This window comes from Antedon mediterranea, chromosome 4, assembly GCF_964355755.1.
Source record: "Antedon mediterranea chromosome 4, ecAntMedi1.1, whole genome shotgun sequence".
Lineage (NCBI taxonomy): Eukaryota > Metazoa > Echinodermata > Crinoidea > Comatulida > Antedonidae > Antedon > Antedon mediterranea.
The window spans coordinates 26,289,331-26,305,400 of record NC_092673.1 but is presented as its reverse complement, the minus strand read 5'-3'; the positions used below and the strand labels follow the sequence as shown (position 1 = coordinate 26,305,400).

At 32.9% G+C, this 16,070-nt stretch overlaps 3 protein-coding genes across 4 annotated transcripts in view; 2 read left to right on the top strand and 1 right to left on the bottom strand.

Annotated features, from left to right (window-relative positions):
* The first annotated feature begins 208 nt into the window (after nt 1-208).
* On the top strand, nt 209-3,413 carry LOC140047057 (E3 ubiquitin-protein ligase TM129-like). The gene is made up of 4 exons (XM_072091862.1): nt 209-547; nt 847-1,315; nt 1,752-1,914; nt 2,080-3,413. The coding sequence occupies exons 1-4, from the start codon at nt 343-345 to the stop codon at nt 2,335-2,337; spliced, it is 1,095 nt and encodes a 364-aa protein (XP_071947963.1). The 5' UTR covers nt 209-342; the 3' UTR covers nt 2,338-3,413.
* On the bottom strand, nt 3,012-6,662 carry LOC140047058 (adenosine receptor A2b-like). Its single transcript, XM_072091863.1, has 2 exons — nt 6,185-6,662; nt 3,012-4,881 (listed from the first exon to the last, which is right to left on the bottom strand). The coding sequence occupies exons 1-2, from the start codon at nt 6,201-6,203 to the stop codon at nt 3,929-3,931; spliced, it is 972 nt and encodes a 323-aa protein (XP_071947964.1). The 5' UTR covers nt 6,204-6,662; the 3' UTR covers nt 3,012-3,928.
* A 2,962-nt stretch (nt 6,663-9,624) lies between these two features.
* Nucleotides 9,625-16,070, top strand: part of LOC140047054 (nucleolysin TIAR-like) — an 83,773-nt gene continuing 77,327 nt past the window's right edge. For both annotated transcript variants that reach the window (XM_072091853.1, XM_072091852.1), the window contains exons 1-3: nt 9,625-9,749; nt 9,838-9,950; nt 13,138-13,234. In XM_072091853.1, the coding sequence (XP_071947954.1) occupies nt 9,669-9,749; nt 9,838-9,950; nt 13,138-13,234 (291 nt within the window). In that variant the 5' untranslated portion in view covers nt 9,625-9,668. The remainder of the gene's footprint in view (nt 9,750-9,837; nt 9,951-13,137; nt 13,235-16,070) is intronic.

Below are 16,070 nucleotides of genomic sequence, written 5' to 3'. Positions count from 1 at the left end.
TTAATCCACGTGGCCAAATATTTGCAAACTATTTTAGGTTATTTAACGAGCTCAGTACTTAAATTTATTATTTTATAATTAAAAATATTATATATTAATAATAATGCAATTGAACAATAAGCATTTGGTATAAATATTTTCGTTAAAAAGGTGAAAATAATGCAACGGTTTATTGCGCACGCTCAGTGACCACGACGGAAGTAAAGGAAGTCAACACACGACGTACAACACTCGCACTCGTCTGTTGTGTTGGGTTCTGGTAAATTCTACTACTACCTACTATTAATAGTACAAGGTCTTTAAATACTTTTAAATTATTTATTTATACTTCCAGGGAAATAAATGGCATCTGAGGAGGTTATCTATACTATTGCATATATGTTAATATGTTTATGTTTAGTTGTCCCTCCCAACGAATTCCGCTCAGCAGGCTTGACAATTCAGAATATTTTCTCGGAATGGCTGGGCAGTGAAAATCTTGATTTTGTACGGTACCACATCAAGAGATCTACTGCAACAATCTTATTTCACTCGATTCTACCTCTAGGTAACTATTCATATATCTATTGACTATATATTTATAAACATATTTCAATAATTTGTTCTTTGCTACTTGCACACATATTTGCGATGGCCCAAGCAATACAGTATAATACGAAAAAATGTAGAACCTGTGCGAATATGATTGGATGATGTAATGGGAAATCCCCCTTTCAGATCAGAGCAATCCGCCGCCGCCGCCGCACGTCCTAAGAGTACTTTACTCGCATCAGGCGTAAGCTACTGGTATGTTTATAACAAATGCTTTGTGAATTTAATAGATTCTAATGTCTTTTATTTTTTTAGGGTATTTTCTTGGGTATTGCTTTTGTTTATCAAATTATGACATAATATTACAACCTTGGAAGTTACCTTTTACCTGGCAGATAGCTACTGTAATTTCAGTTATTTTACCAATTGTGGCCAGTTTACTTTATTTTTATTGGTCAAGAAATGACTGGAAAACCCATCCAATTGCAGTAAGAGTTGGCCATCATGGCGATTCATGGCAGTCCATTGCAGCACAGATCGATGTAGAATTCAGACGAATTGATAAATTTCAAACAGGACCACCGGGAAGGCGTGTAATCGTGACCGATTCATGGGTTTTGCAGACGTCTGCGTATACATTGGATATAGCACAGCAAGAAGATGTACATTTAAATACATTAGAATCGCAAAATTTTAACTACACCGATGAAAGTCCAGTTGGAGTACAATTTATTTCGCTTAAAGTGCTCAGTGTAAATCAAAATATATCTCCATTTGTTATAAGGTATAGTTGGTTGTTGTATATTGTGTATAAACCCACTCAAATTATTAGGTGATCTTTTTCTAAAAAAATAAAACCTATTCTTGTACAACACCTGCTTTATGTACAGATTTTGTGTACCAATTATCTTTAGGTTTGGTATTTTTTCATTATTTTAGTTTAGACAGCAACATGTAAATGTATATAAAATCCACAGAAGTGGTGAAATTAGGATTAGGTCATCTAGGGCCCCCACAGCAGCCAACAACCAACAGGAAAAGATCCACTGCATTCCCCTCTTCCTTGTGTGATCAGATATTCACATTCACTCCAGCATTCACTCTCTAAATTTGGTTCTGTTTGAACAGTTTCAACTGAAGGAGAATTCAGTTGATAACACACATAAGTTGTCTCTTAACATGATAATGTTCATGTTGATGATTTTATTTTTTTAATTTAGAATAAATGCAGCAGAATACAGTGATTTCAAGGCCAAATTAAGAACACCGATTATAAATGTTCGTAATGTAATTATACAAGAAACATTAACAGAGCGATTCTCAGAAGCCTTCCGAGAACAAGTGATTTCAAATGGAGTGTATCGTTTAACAGCTGGGTCAGAGGTCAGCATTTATGTAAAATTATTCGAAGATATAATTACTGTATACTGAAATGATTATAAGCTACCCTCACCCTTTAAGCGAAAAGAAGAATCAGATGTGATTCTTTGTGTTTTTGTTGTGTTAATTTATACACTATGACACTATACATTTATTCATTTATTTCAGGCGCCTGTTAGTTGTATAGGCTGTATGCAAGTTCAAGCCAACATCAAGTTAACCAAACGGTGCGATGAGGATAACGGAGGAGACTGTGTCTCATGCAACTGTCGTCCCATGTGGTGCCTCACTTGTATGAGCAAGTGGTTCGCTAGTCGCCAGAATCAAGACAGCCCGCAGCAATGGATGGCGGGAAAATCACCGTGTCCGACGTGCCGGTCAAAATTTTGTATGCTTGATGTCCGGCTAGTTGCAATACCTCAATGATATTATTTATTCGTTGATTTTTAATGACTAAAAACTATGTTTATAAATTTGGACAATGCTTTATAGAGAAAATATTTTTTTATTAGAATTATCAAATCATTCCCGGACTTACTCTTTAAGATTATGCGTCGTTTGTAAAATAAATAGTTAGAATAAATTATAAAATATTTTAATTACATTATTATAGAAGATATTGTAATTAGAAATTGAAATAAACATTGGTTTTAGTTCCTATGGCAACATGTGATTTTCTTTCATTAAAGGTTTTCCATCTGAAATAAACTGTCATTTCAAGCAAGAAAATATTCAAATTGTCTGGCTACCAGCCAAGGGGTTTTGGTTAAATGTAACCGTTTATTTTGTCTTTTAATAAGTAAAACAAACACCATTTTTCTCCCGTTTTTTAAAGTAATTAACTTTATTACTGCACAATTCAAAGTCTGATTTATTCATGCTTTTGGGCACAGTACACATCTTAATAAATAATTAGTTAAAATATATATAATAGCTGCTATACACGCATAGTAAGAAAAGTAATAGATGTTGGTTTGAAGGCACATATAACCAAAGAATATATAATCTGTGGATGTAACAACAACGAGTTATGGGGAGTTATTTACGTCATCCCAGTAAATTCTGAAAAAGTTCTGAAACATTTTTCAAGCTGCAATGTATTGTTTTTTTTTTGTCTTGTGTGAGTTCATCTCACGTTTATTTAAATTCTCATTGGTGAATATATTATATACATATAAGTACATTTGTGACAATTAAAAGTAAGTGTTTAAAGTAGTTAAAATACAGGTATATTTACATAATAAGATGCTTGAATTCAGTACGGTATTAACCATATTTGTTTTCATTAAAATTTTAGATACGATGTTAATTAAAATGTAAAAATGAAAAATGGCGGTAAAATACATGATTAAAATTTTCTTGTTCAACTATCTTATTTGTGATCTTATTTGTGTTCGAGTGGAGAGGCTATAGGGAGGAAAATGTAGTATCCTCCCTTTTCACCAAGATAAGAAGGATGAAATGAAAAAAGAGGAATGCGAAAGTTAGAAAGTTAGATATTTAGAATGATAGAATGCAATGATATATTTAATGAAAACCGTAAGGTTAGAGTCCATACACTGTGCAAGTCCAAGATGCGATTTTGGCTCTGTGCGTATGTGAGACGCTTCATATACCCGATGTCACCATGGTACAACTACTACTTACAATTTGTATTTACGATATAAAATATTGCAATGTATTGTTAATAAACAATTGTTCTCAGTGAATAACATTTTAGTTTTTCTTAACAATTTGTGTCTACGTATTGGTCGGTCGGTTGGTCGGTTGGTCGGTCAGCACTAACTTGAGCACGCGACTGCAGCCATGTATATGGCCTTGTTCTTAACAATTTGTGTCTACGTATTTCGCTGATACAAACACCATCCACATTACCAGTGTTCTACGAAATCAATAATGCACTTTCGGTTAATGTGCACTTTTATTTCTTAATGTTGTCCATGCAACTAAGTAGTTTTCGATGTCGTATAGAGATTCTATAATCCAACAGGATTAAACATGTTGTATGCTATAACACTTATTGCAAACCGGCATGGTCCAACTGCAGGATACTTCTAATTGTTAAAACACGGTTAAATGTTGTCACCCTTGTCATTTTGGCGCAACAAAATATTCCTCTGATAGCTCGTATGTAAGCTGTTCTAAACTCTGTGATTCTCCACCAGTAAACGAACGTATTTATCCCCGAATTCAACGGAGTCAATAATTTAATTATAAAAATAACTTCAATAAGCTCACTTTGACTGAATGTTTTTTTTTTATAATCTAAGCAATAGAAAATAATAAAAGAAACAGCATATGGAATACAGCAGGCGATCAAAATACCAGCAATCAATGTAAACGTTATGATCATTTTTATGTTTCGTTTTCTTTCACTGCGCTGGAACACATTACCCGTGTTTCTAATCCGTATTGCATTTTGTCTCACGGCTAAAATGATTGCAAGATATATAAGAGCATTTAATAGTGAAACACATAACAGAATAGAAACGGATACCAAATTTAAAATGATGTACGCATCTCCTAAATCAGTTTGTAAATAAACCGTCAGTATTATGCTCAATATTACGCACCAGTCTAGACATATTACGGTAACCAATGCCTTTTTCGTGACGTAACGACGATGTTTAAATGGTAAAATGATTGCAAAACATCTTTCACTGGCGATTAGTATAATAACAATTGATGATGAACATACCAGAACCGACTCAATAATAAAATTTAGGCCTACACTTTTCTTAATGCCGTAAATTCCTAAAATGGCACAAACTGCACCAATAGCCGCGTCTGTCATGGCTAAATTCAATATCAAATAGTTGCTTTGTTTTCGCCGTATTTCTTTTGTAAACATTGCAACTATCAACGTAAAAATATTTCCAATAAAAGCAAAACTTCCAAGCAGACCTTGCACCACTCTTATCGTCACATGACACATCCATGATTGATGTGACGTCGAATTTTCCATCGACCCTACAAAAAAATATATATAGATACTTAGCAATAGGTTTGTAAAATGACATCACCAATAACTTTTTTAGTTAACCTTGAATTTTATTTCTGATGAGCATAATTATATAAATTGATTCTAAAACGAGTGGTGTAGGCTGGTTCGTTTCGGTCATTTCGTTCAAATGTTTAACACACACGAAAGCACTTACGAAATAATTATCTAACCTTTAACATAACCACAGAAATTAGGTCTAAATCATCTAGCAAGTGGTAGTAGGACATAGGTCTAATGTTTAATTTGTTTAAATGTTTCTTTCGATATAAATTAGAGAAGCTACATATAATTCGTTGGCTCAGCCGAATTTATTGTATTCTAGGCCTAGTTCATTTTGTGCGATTCTTACAGTAGGCTAATTATGTTCCTCCTATTTATATTAAACATGACAGTGCAAATCGTACATTTTTAACGACGCCCACACTGATGAGTTGCTAAATTGAAAAATAAGTTGTTTATCTCTTCTTGATGTGCAAATTACAATAATTATTGTTATTATTAACTAACCATGAACAAATAGAAGGACTACAAAATAAACAGTTTGACTCAGTAAGTAATAAATATTAACAAAAGGGTATACGTTTTATAATAATAATTAGTGTGTTTGTATAGAGATATACAGTAATTAATACAATTGTGTATAAACCTTTGCGATCTAGTCTAATATTATATTCGTTTTGCTTTGTTGAATTTTAAAAACCATCGTTGATGTTACCTAGCAATATTTTCAAAACATTTGAAACTCTGCCTTATTACTAATTTAAGTGTCTTTTATTAAATTATCGTATATTGCTAATGATGTAGGTGTAAATGGACATCAACCAGCAAATTGCCTTTTTTACGATAATAGACCCGTTTTAATAGACCCGTTTTAATAGACCCGTTTTAATAGACCCGTTTTAATAGACCCGTTTTATTAGACCCGTTTTAATAGACCCGTTTTAATAGACTTGTTTTAATAGACCCGTTTTAATAGACCCGTTTTAATAGACCCGTTTTAATAGACCCGTTTTAATAGACCCGTTTTAATAGACCCGGCCTACTCTCCAATTCCTATATCATGTTTTCCCGATTCCACTGTTTGCTAAGTTCCTAACTTTGTGGGTCCCATTAATTTATTATTAATTTGAAATTCGTATGATGAATGCCCAGTGTGTGATAAAGGCCCAATTCCCAAGCTTGTCTCGTGTTATTCTTTATCATTGAAATCTCATAATCTAGAAAATGAAATTATACTTGGTAATGAATTGACGTCAGAGATATCCTTACCATTAATACATAAATCCATTGTCAGAGATTGTTGAACGTCAAGAATGAAGCAAGCAGCTAAAACGTTTGTTTGTCAACAACCTGCAAAACATTTTGTTTTCAGTAACCATTGTTGTTTCCAACGCAGGCAGGACGAATTAACATTATATATCTATTGTCCCTCTGAAAAAATAATTCTTAACAAAATTGTTGTTGAATATGCCATTTTAGTGTAAAATAATAGTTATCCACTTTGACCAAAAATTGGATCAAAAAAAATGTATTTACCTGAAAAAACTGTAATTTCAAGCAAAAAATTTGCTATCAGCCAGTGGGTTTTTGGTTGAATTTAACCATTTATTTTCTCAATTTATATGTAAAACAATTTTTTTTATGGAAGTGATTAATATTATTAAAACAACTAAATAACATATTCAAAGTATGATTTAATTAATCTTTATTTTTCATGTTTTGGGGGGGGGGGGGGGGGAGGACAATACATCTTTAACAGGGTGGATGTTTTTTTAAGTCAATAAATTGTTCCCGATGACAACAATCAGTTAAACTTGGCCAAAATAGAATGGGGACACTATCCGGTGATGACGAGACTTTAGGAGGGCCTAAATAAATGAAACACAAACTTACTGACAAAAATATGGCAAAGAAATACAACAACAACATGTAACACAATGATAGACTTCTATGAAGAAAAAATAATTTAAATGTTAATAAAACACTTTCAGATCATGTTTCCTGTGTTGTGAACACGTCAGCCCTCACTAAAACCTTCACTGTCATACAGTCACATCGATTCAACACAATATTATTATGTACCTTAAGGATAAAATAAGTTACCTCCAGTATCAGTACTTACTGTAAGCACGTCAGCCCTCACTTGTCGCTATAAAATACAGTCATACGTCAATTCAACACAATGCATTTTTCAAAGATAAAATCAGTTAGCTCGTCCTGTCCTGCATAATGTGACTGAGTACCAGTACTTACTGTGTGGTGAGCACGTCAGCCTTCACTAAAAACTTCGCTATAAAATACAGTCACATAGATTCAACACAATGCATTTTTTAAAAGATAAAATCAATTAGCTTGTCCTGTCCTACACAATGTGATTGAGTATCAATCAGTACTTACTGTGAACACGTCAGCCCTCATTAAAAACTTCGCTATATAAAATACAGTCACATCGATTCAAAATAATAATATATACCTTTTTTAAAAGGATAAAATCAGTTAGCTCGAGTACCAGTACTTACTGTGAGCATATTAGTCCTCACTAAAAACTTCGCTATAAAAATAATACAGTCACATCGATTCAACACAATATATACCTTTTTAAAAGGATAAAGTCAGTAAGCTCAAGTACCAGTAGGTCTAGTTACTGTGAGCACGTCAGCCTTCACTAAAAACTTCGCTATAAAATACAGTCACATCGATTCAACACAATATATACCGTGCCTTTTTTAAAAGGATAAAATAAGTTAGCTCAAGTATCAGTACTTACTGTGAGCACGTCAGCCTTCACTAAAAACTTCGCTATAAAATAAGTCACATCGATTCAACACAATATATACGTTTTTTAAAAGGATAAAATAAGTTAGCTCGAGTATCAGTACTTACTGTGAGCACGTCAGCCCTCACTAAAAACTTCGCTATAAAACTACAGTCATATCGATTCAACACGATACGTTTTTTAAAGGGATAAAATAAGTTAGCTCGAGTACCAGCACGTCAGCCATCACTAAAAACTTCGCTATAAAATATAGTCACATCGATTCAACACAATATATACCCTTTTTAAAAGGATACAATAAGTTAGCTCGAGTACCAGGTACTGTGTGTGAGTACGTCAGTCCTTACTAAAGACTTCGCTATAAATATTAATGTCACGCGACAAATGACACTTAAGTATGCTTAATTGTATGTTTTTTTCATCAATATGATCGCAGACAGCGGATATAATTATCATATAAATGTGCACTATGTTTATTTGGTGAGTTGAGTTGGTAGGGCTGATTGAAGTTGGATATGGTTGATTGATATGGCATGAAGTTTAGTTGCCATAAGACGCAATGCGAGAAAGGTACGGAGCACGCAATTGACCAATCACTATCTGAACGCTTTAAAACAAATTGTGAGTACGGGGCACGCAATTGACCAATCACTATCTGAACGCTTTGAAACAAATTGTGAATACGGGGCACGCAATTGACCAATCACTATCTGAACGCTTTGAAACAAATTGTGAGTACGGGGCACGCAATTGACCAATCACTATTATCTGAACGCTTTGAAACAAATTGTGAGTACGGGGCACGCAATATTGACCAATCACTATATCTGAACGCTTTGGAAAAAATGTCAGTACGTGGCACGCAATAGGATTTTTATTAAATGTGACCGTTTATTTTGTCTTTTTTCTTTTGGAATACTGCAATTGCTTTTATTTTGTCATTTTATACATGAAATAATTGCTTTTGTTCTTCGTTTATAAATAAATTGAAAATATAAAAGTCTGATTTTATTAATCTTTTGAACGAAATTTTACACTGTATTATTCCGAAACGATCAAGCCCATCCGGATCTATGTTGTCTTTATCAATAAAATCAATCAATATTGTTTGATATCATGTATCATGTATGTTGTTTATTGTCTGCTAGGTAAAATCAACATTTTGCATTTTCGACTACTTTAACCGATAACCGTGAAATGGGAAATTAAGCATGGACTAAATTTAAAGTCCATGAATTAAGTAAGCGAAAACAAAAAGAAAGATTTATCACAATCGGGCGTATACTGTCATGTTGAACAAATTGAGTCCGGTAGTATAGGACTAAAAACAATTATAGCTTTAGGCCTACAGTAGTCCAAACAAAACATGTTCTTTGACCCGAAAGCACTCTGTAGATATTGGAGACTAATGAGGTAGCTAGAAAGTTAAAGAGGACAATGTTACTGTTTAAAAGTAATATTGACGGCATGGTGTTAAATTTCAAATTCGACAAGGTAAGGTAAGTAGTACGTACTGAGAAAACAATTCAAATTGAATTAACTCATAGGTCAATGTATTTCATATATTTAGATTTTATTAATTTTAAATTTATTATTAGGAATTGTAATGTATTTAAACTATTGATGTTCGTTCTCCATTTCTGTTGAGCCATTGACAATGATTTATTTCGCTTTGGTTTGATTTTATTTTGGGATACATCTTATTTTTTATATTAATGTGTTTGATATTTTCATGTACAAGATTTGTCTTTTTTGCCCATAATATTTAGCGCGTTTGGCTTTTAATTGAAAAATTGGGGTTCAAAGCATGATATCGAGCGATATTTAATTTGCTTGACAAGTTTTATGTAAGAATGAGGGCAGTATTTCATTTTTTTATAGAACGAGAAACCAACAGTCCCATAATTCATATACACGCATGCGTACAGGAAGTTCCTCGTGTTCAACGCCATCATCCTCAATCGAAAATATCGAAAAATGGCTTTCCTCAACGCAAACCAATATCAATATGGTTCCTACCAAGGAAATGGACATTTTGATCGACACCAAGGACAAAGGGTAAGTTGATGTATATTTGCAGGAAAACATTGATCACAAATTCAGCTTAAAAGTGTTGTTAATTTGACGTAAAAATCTATCGTTTTAGAACCATGGTGGTAGGATGAGTGGAGATGGTGGTGGAGCTGGAGGCGGCGGACCCGGAAGAATTTTGCCTTCAGAATTCGGTAACAACGGCGAGGATGATAAGCAAAGAGTATTGTAAGTTAATCACCGAATGTACTACATATGGTGTGATTAATATTCCCTATGCACTTATTATTTTTATTGTGATTTATTTAAATTTTCTGCTTTGTGTACAAGTTTTAGTGCCGTTATAATCGACATATTTTTTACACATTAGTCGGGCATACTAGCTACCTAGTCTATACATAACGGCGGGAACAGCGGCTAGGCCTAGTCGTTTGTGTTGTTGACTTTCTCTATCTCCTGAGCCATATGTATTTTTAATGCAACGTCAATGACTTAAAATGTTTGGGCAGCTGTATATATCATCTTAACACTTTCAATTTTAATTAAGTCTAGGTAGATAGTTTAAAATATTTATCATAAATCAAGTACCACGTTAGATTTTTTACTTTAGTCTTTATATTTGGTTTTTAAAACTACACAATGATTTCCTTTTGAAATTGTGCAAGGAAAATTATTGCGCAATTTTAGCAATTTGAAATTATGCGAGGAATTACAAATTTAAAATGTGTGCGAAAATGATACAAATTACCTTTTCACCATCTCATCAATCAAGTGCTCATTCTACAAAAGCCTAGTCTTAGGCTACAGGTTGCTTTCAGTAGTGGGTGTGAATAGAAATAGAATTTGACAATATTGAAATCAATATTTAGGACTATTAAAAAAATATATATTTTCTTTAAATTTCTTTTAATGAAAACTGTTCATTCATTGTCTTTAAAATTGTCATCCTCAATGCAGTTATACAGTGGAACAAGGCTATTGCTTGAGTTGTACAGTAGCTTGGTGGTTATGAACCTCCGCTAATAATCCACTTGTTAAGGGTTCAAGTCTTGTTATATTTGTTCCTAAAGACTTGTAATAAGACTTTGTTTATGTAGAGCACCTTGTTTATATTTGTGTTATCAACAGAATTTATACATTTAAGAAGGATAGTGAATGAATTCATTTACTGTATGGTTATCCTTGGTAATTTGCCTTAATATATAAAACTGCAGAGTCGTCCATAATCCTTACTTTAAATTTTAATTTACTAGCTTATCTTTATATTCAATGTACATGTTCTTTAAGCGCTTTCACATGATATTATTACTTAGATCAATATAACAATGGCCTGTCCTATTACTTCGGATCAATATAACAATTGCCTGTCCTATTACTTAGGATCAATATAACAATTGCCTGTCCTATTACTTTAGGATCAATATAACAATTGCCTGTCCTATTACTTTAGGATCAATATAACAATTGCCTGTCCTATTACTTAGGATCAATATAACAATTGCCTGTCCTATTACTTTAGGATCAATATAACAATTGCCTGTCCTATTACTTTAGGATCAATATAACAATTGCCTGTCCTATTACTTTAGGATCAATATAACAATTGCCTGTCCTATTACTTTAGGATCAATATAACAATTGCCTGTCCTATTACTTTAGGATCAATATAACAATTGCCTGTCCTATTACTTTAGGATCAATATAACAATTGCCTGTCCTATTACTTTAGGATCAATATAACAATTGCCTGTCCTATTACTTTAGGATCAATATAACAATTGCCTGTCCTATTACTTTAGGATCAATATAACAATTGCCTGTCCTATTACTTAGGATCAATATAACAATTGCCTGTCCTATTACTTTAGGATCAATATAACAATTGCCTGTCCTATTACTTTAGGATCAATATAACAATTGCCTGTCCTATTACTTTAGGATCAATATAACAATTGCCTGTCCTATTACTTTAGGATCAATATAACAATTGCCTGTCCTATTACTTTAGGATCAATATAACAATTGCCTGTCCTATTACTTTAGGATCAATATAACAATTGCCTGTCCTATTACTTTAGGATCAATATAACAATTGCCTGTCCTATTACTTTAGGATCAATATAACAATTGTCTGTCCTATTACTTAGATCAAGATATATAATTTGCCCATGCTATTACTTAGATCAATATAAAATTTGCCCATCCTATTACTTAGATCAATATAAAATTTGTCCATCCTATTACTTAGATCAATATAAAATTTGTCCATCCTATTACTTAGATCAATATAACAATTGCCTATCCTATTACTTCGATCAAGATATATAATTTGCCCATCCTATTACTTAGATCAATATAACAATGGCCTGTCCTATTACTTAGATCAAGATATATAATTTGCCCATCCTATTACTTAGATCAATATAACAATGGCCTATCCTATTACTTCGATCAAGATATATAATTTGCCCATGCTATTACTTAGATCAATATAAAATTTGCCCATCCTATTACTTAGATCAATATAAAATTTGTCCATCCTATTACTTAGATCAATATAACAATTGCCTATCCTATTACTTAGATCAATATAAAATTTTCTCATCCTATTACTCTGATCAATATAAAATGAGCCTGTTCTGGAAAGTCTATTTTACTTTAAACACAGCCCATCACATTTACAGTGGTATGTGCAATGCCGGAGTAAGCATTGAACGCTAGACTTCAGCTAAGAAATCTCCAGTATGAAGTTACAGGCCTATCCTGCAGTATGTAAACTACTAGTCTAAATTTCTAGAGCAAATGTGAAGCATAATAATAACTGAATATGTGATGTATTCATACATTTGAATTAATCAGCATGTATTCTTTTATTTATTTTATATTCCATGCAATCAATTATATGAGAAAGAAGTATAATACTAGCCACAGGGCTATAGAGTCTACCAAACAGCCTTTTAATGCCATTTAAAGTATAGTCATTACTAAACTGTTCTCATTCATTTGGGAACCTGTGATTCTTATGTTGGCTTCTGTACAATTTCATGGAACTGGCCTGTGAAATCCTAAGATGTTGGTTGCAAGATTTCACACACTCATTGTCTCGCATACCATGATCGCAAAGCTTCCACATGCTCATTTTCCTGTATAACATGATCGCAAAGCTTTCACATGCTCATTGTCCCGCATACCATGATTGCAAAGCTTTCACATGCTCATTGTCCCGCATACCATGATCGCAAAGCTTTCACATGCTCATTGTCTTGTCAAACCTTTTCCATTCATGTAGACATAAAATGTTTTACATCTTGTTTGTCACAAATCAGGAAGGTTAATTTGGTAGTCATGAGATGATGTGCACTTAATGTAAAAACTAAAAGATATGATAATATTGTATGTAACTTTAATTGTAAAGGTACATCGGCAATTTGGCTAGGGAGGTGACTGAAGATCTTATACTACAGCTGTTTGGTGCCATTGGAACTTGTTTGAACTGTAAACTCATCAGTGAAGTAAGTATACAACGTTTACATAAAACATGTACCATATGTTTTCCTTGAATATGATGAAATGAATTATTAAATTTACAAAGTAAATATACTTATTAAGATTAGTGTGACTTACAATTATCATACGCACTGGTTTCCATTCAATAATACTAACAAAGGTAATAGAATATTTTTTACTGTAGTTTAACAAAAGCTGTTGTCCTCCGAAGACTGAATTAAAATTACAAAGCAAAATCCTGATCATGGGAATGTTTCCACATGAATTTGCATGGTTGTAGCTATAGAGAAGTCTATGGATTTCATTCATTCATTCTTTATTTAGCCTTTAAAATCGAAATGCATTTAAAACAAGGTAACAAAAACAAGACAGGTGGAAATCTAAGGAGGCAAGGATAAGCAAAAGCAATTAAAATCGCTGTAGCTCGCAGGCTTGCTTATCGATACTTTGGATAGTGTGTCAAAAAGTGGGGTCGGAACAAATAGTTCTTTCAGGTACCCACATTTTGGGTGGGTGTTTCGTAAAATTAGGCTGGTTGGAAGACTTTAAAATAAGCTGTAGGCGTGGACTGTAAATGTGGGAGTTTCCATCCACCTTTGCCCAGCACAATTACATCCAAAAAGTCGAACTGGCTTCTAAATTTGACGCAGAGTCTTTTGAAAGCTGTTATGGTCTGCGATTGTTGCGTTGATGCCTCCTTCAGTCAAAACAAGTGTTTGTGACATAGGTACGTTTTCTATTCGAATGACTTTCTGTTGAGCACAAATTTACAATTCGAATACAAAAAGTACTCAATGAATCTTTACGTTGACAACGAAAGTTCCCAATCGAATACGACAATTATTTAACAACATGGATATTCGCTTATAATAGTGAATTATTTATTTATTGCATTGTGTTGGACATATACAAAATACAAAACATTGATTGACATTGAGAAAAGATAACGAACGATACAGTATGTTGCCTGGTATATAGCAACAAAAGGTATGACGATTGCATCGCATTTTCCCGCATTGTGTGTTGATGATAATGAATAATGTCATAACCATCTACCAAAATGTATGTCTTTATGGTAATTATAAATCAACAAAGGCGTCTGTATAAATTAGCAATTATTAGTTTCATTTTGATTGTAGATCTTCAAAATTGGCGCATCCTTTCATTAAAAAATCTGGATGAAAAACAATTTTATTGTATCGTAAATCCTAAATATTTGCACCATCTTTGATACAAGGTTGTAAATAGGATTTTATGCCAAATTATATTACTTCATTACCATACAATAAAAGTGTATAGTGAAAAAATATTAAACATTTAAATGTAGTTCTTTTTTAATCATTTATTGTTTGAACTGTTTGTGTTTTCCGAGTCTTGGTACGATTCTAAAATGTTACATTTTTTCTCGGCAGAACTGACGAGAAGATCCCCACCTGGATAAGTCCACGTCTTATAATTGTGTGTGATTAGGTATTAGTTGTGTTTGCTGCCATCTATAGTCTTTTGTAAAATTTAGAATAAACCCTCAAGCTTCTTGCCCTCTATAGTTCCTTTTTCAGATATAAAATTATGTTTTTGTCAAACGTTGTTCGATGTTTCAGCCCATTTTATATCTACGCTAGCCTTATAATTTGTTTAAAATTGATCAAGTGCTAGTGTGAAGCTCTGTCTACACTATCAAACTAGTTTGACAAAAAAGTGTGATGTGCCCAAATACTGTATGGTAGTGATATGCACAAATATGATGATATGATATCATCATGTCCATATATGGGCACATCACATTTTTGTCACATAAAGTTTGATAGTGTAGACAGAGCTTAATGTAAAAAGATCTTGTTTGAAGAGGAGCTTCTCATTTGCAGCAAATCCCCCTTATTATAAAAATGATAGGGTGAATTTTTTTAGAATTGTTTAAAAGAATATTTAAAGTTTAATTATTCTCTGAGCATTTTTCTCATGTTTCCGCAATTTGGTATTTGTAAGGATAATTATGTACATTTTGAATTATTTATCATATGTGAATTCTGATTTCGTAAGGGATACATTATGGGCAAAACAAGCGTCGTAAAACCTGCAGTCGACGCTATCATTGTTTGATGTTGAATTTTAATGCAATATCCGTCATTCTTGCTAATCACAATGTCTGACATACAGTAGGTTACAACGCATTGACAGTTTCGTAGTATCCGATTTCACGTTATCTCCTCTCCTCTCTTTAGTTAATGTATATAGTACGCCTTGTAGGTATTTTCTATGAATTGGTTGAGTATTGTTAATTCATCATGGCAACAATTATGATCCAAATATTTCAATCAGTTTATAAACTTGGTTATTATTACCTTTAGAATAGGTTGTAGACTGACAACGTTCTCGATACATCTGCTAAGTTCTTTGAGCTTAGTTGAATATCAAATTATTCTTGCCGTTTATCTCGTTCCGTTGGCCTAGTTTGATCATCTCCCGCGTACCTGCCAGAATTCATTACAATATTGGTTTAAAAAATGTCTTTGATTAGCCTAAATACAACAAAGTTTGTATTCGCTGTCAAATATTTATTTTGAACCTTTTTTTATATGCATTTACTATACTTTTCTTTAAAACCCAATGTGAATCGTATGTTTCACATATTTTGTAGACTTTTCATACACAATACACTACTTTTAAGAATGTATGCTAACATGGGTATAAACTGCACAAACTGTACACATACAGGGAATAATTTCGCCAGTGTAGCATAGCAAAAAGCTATACAAAACAACCTTATTGCTACACATTTTGAAAATTGTATAGCAAAAAATACAATACAAAACCATGTTTCTCGACTCAAAAATTAGTTTG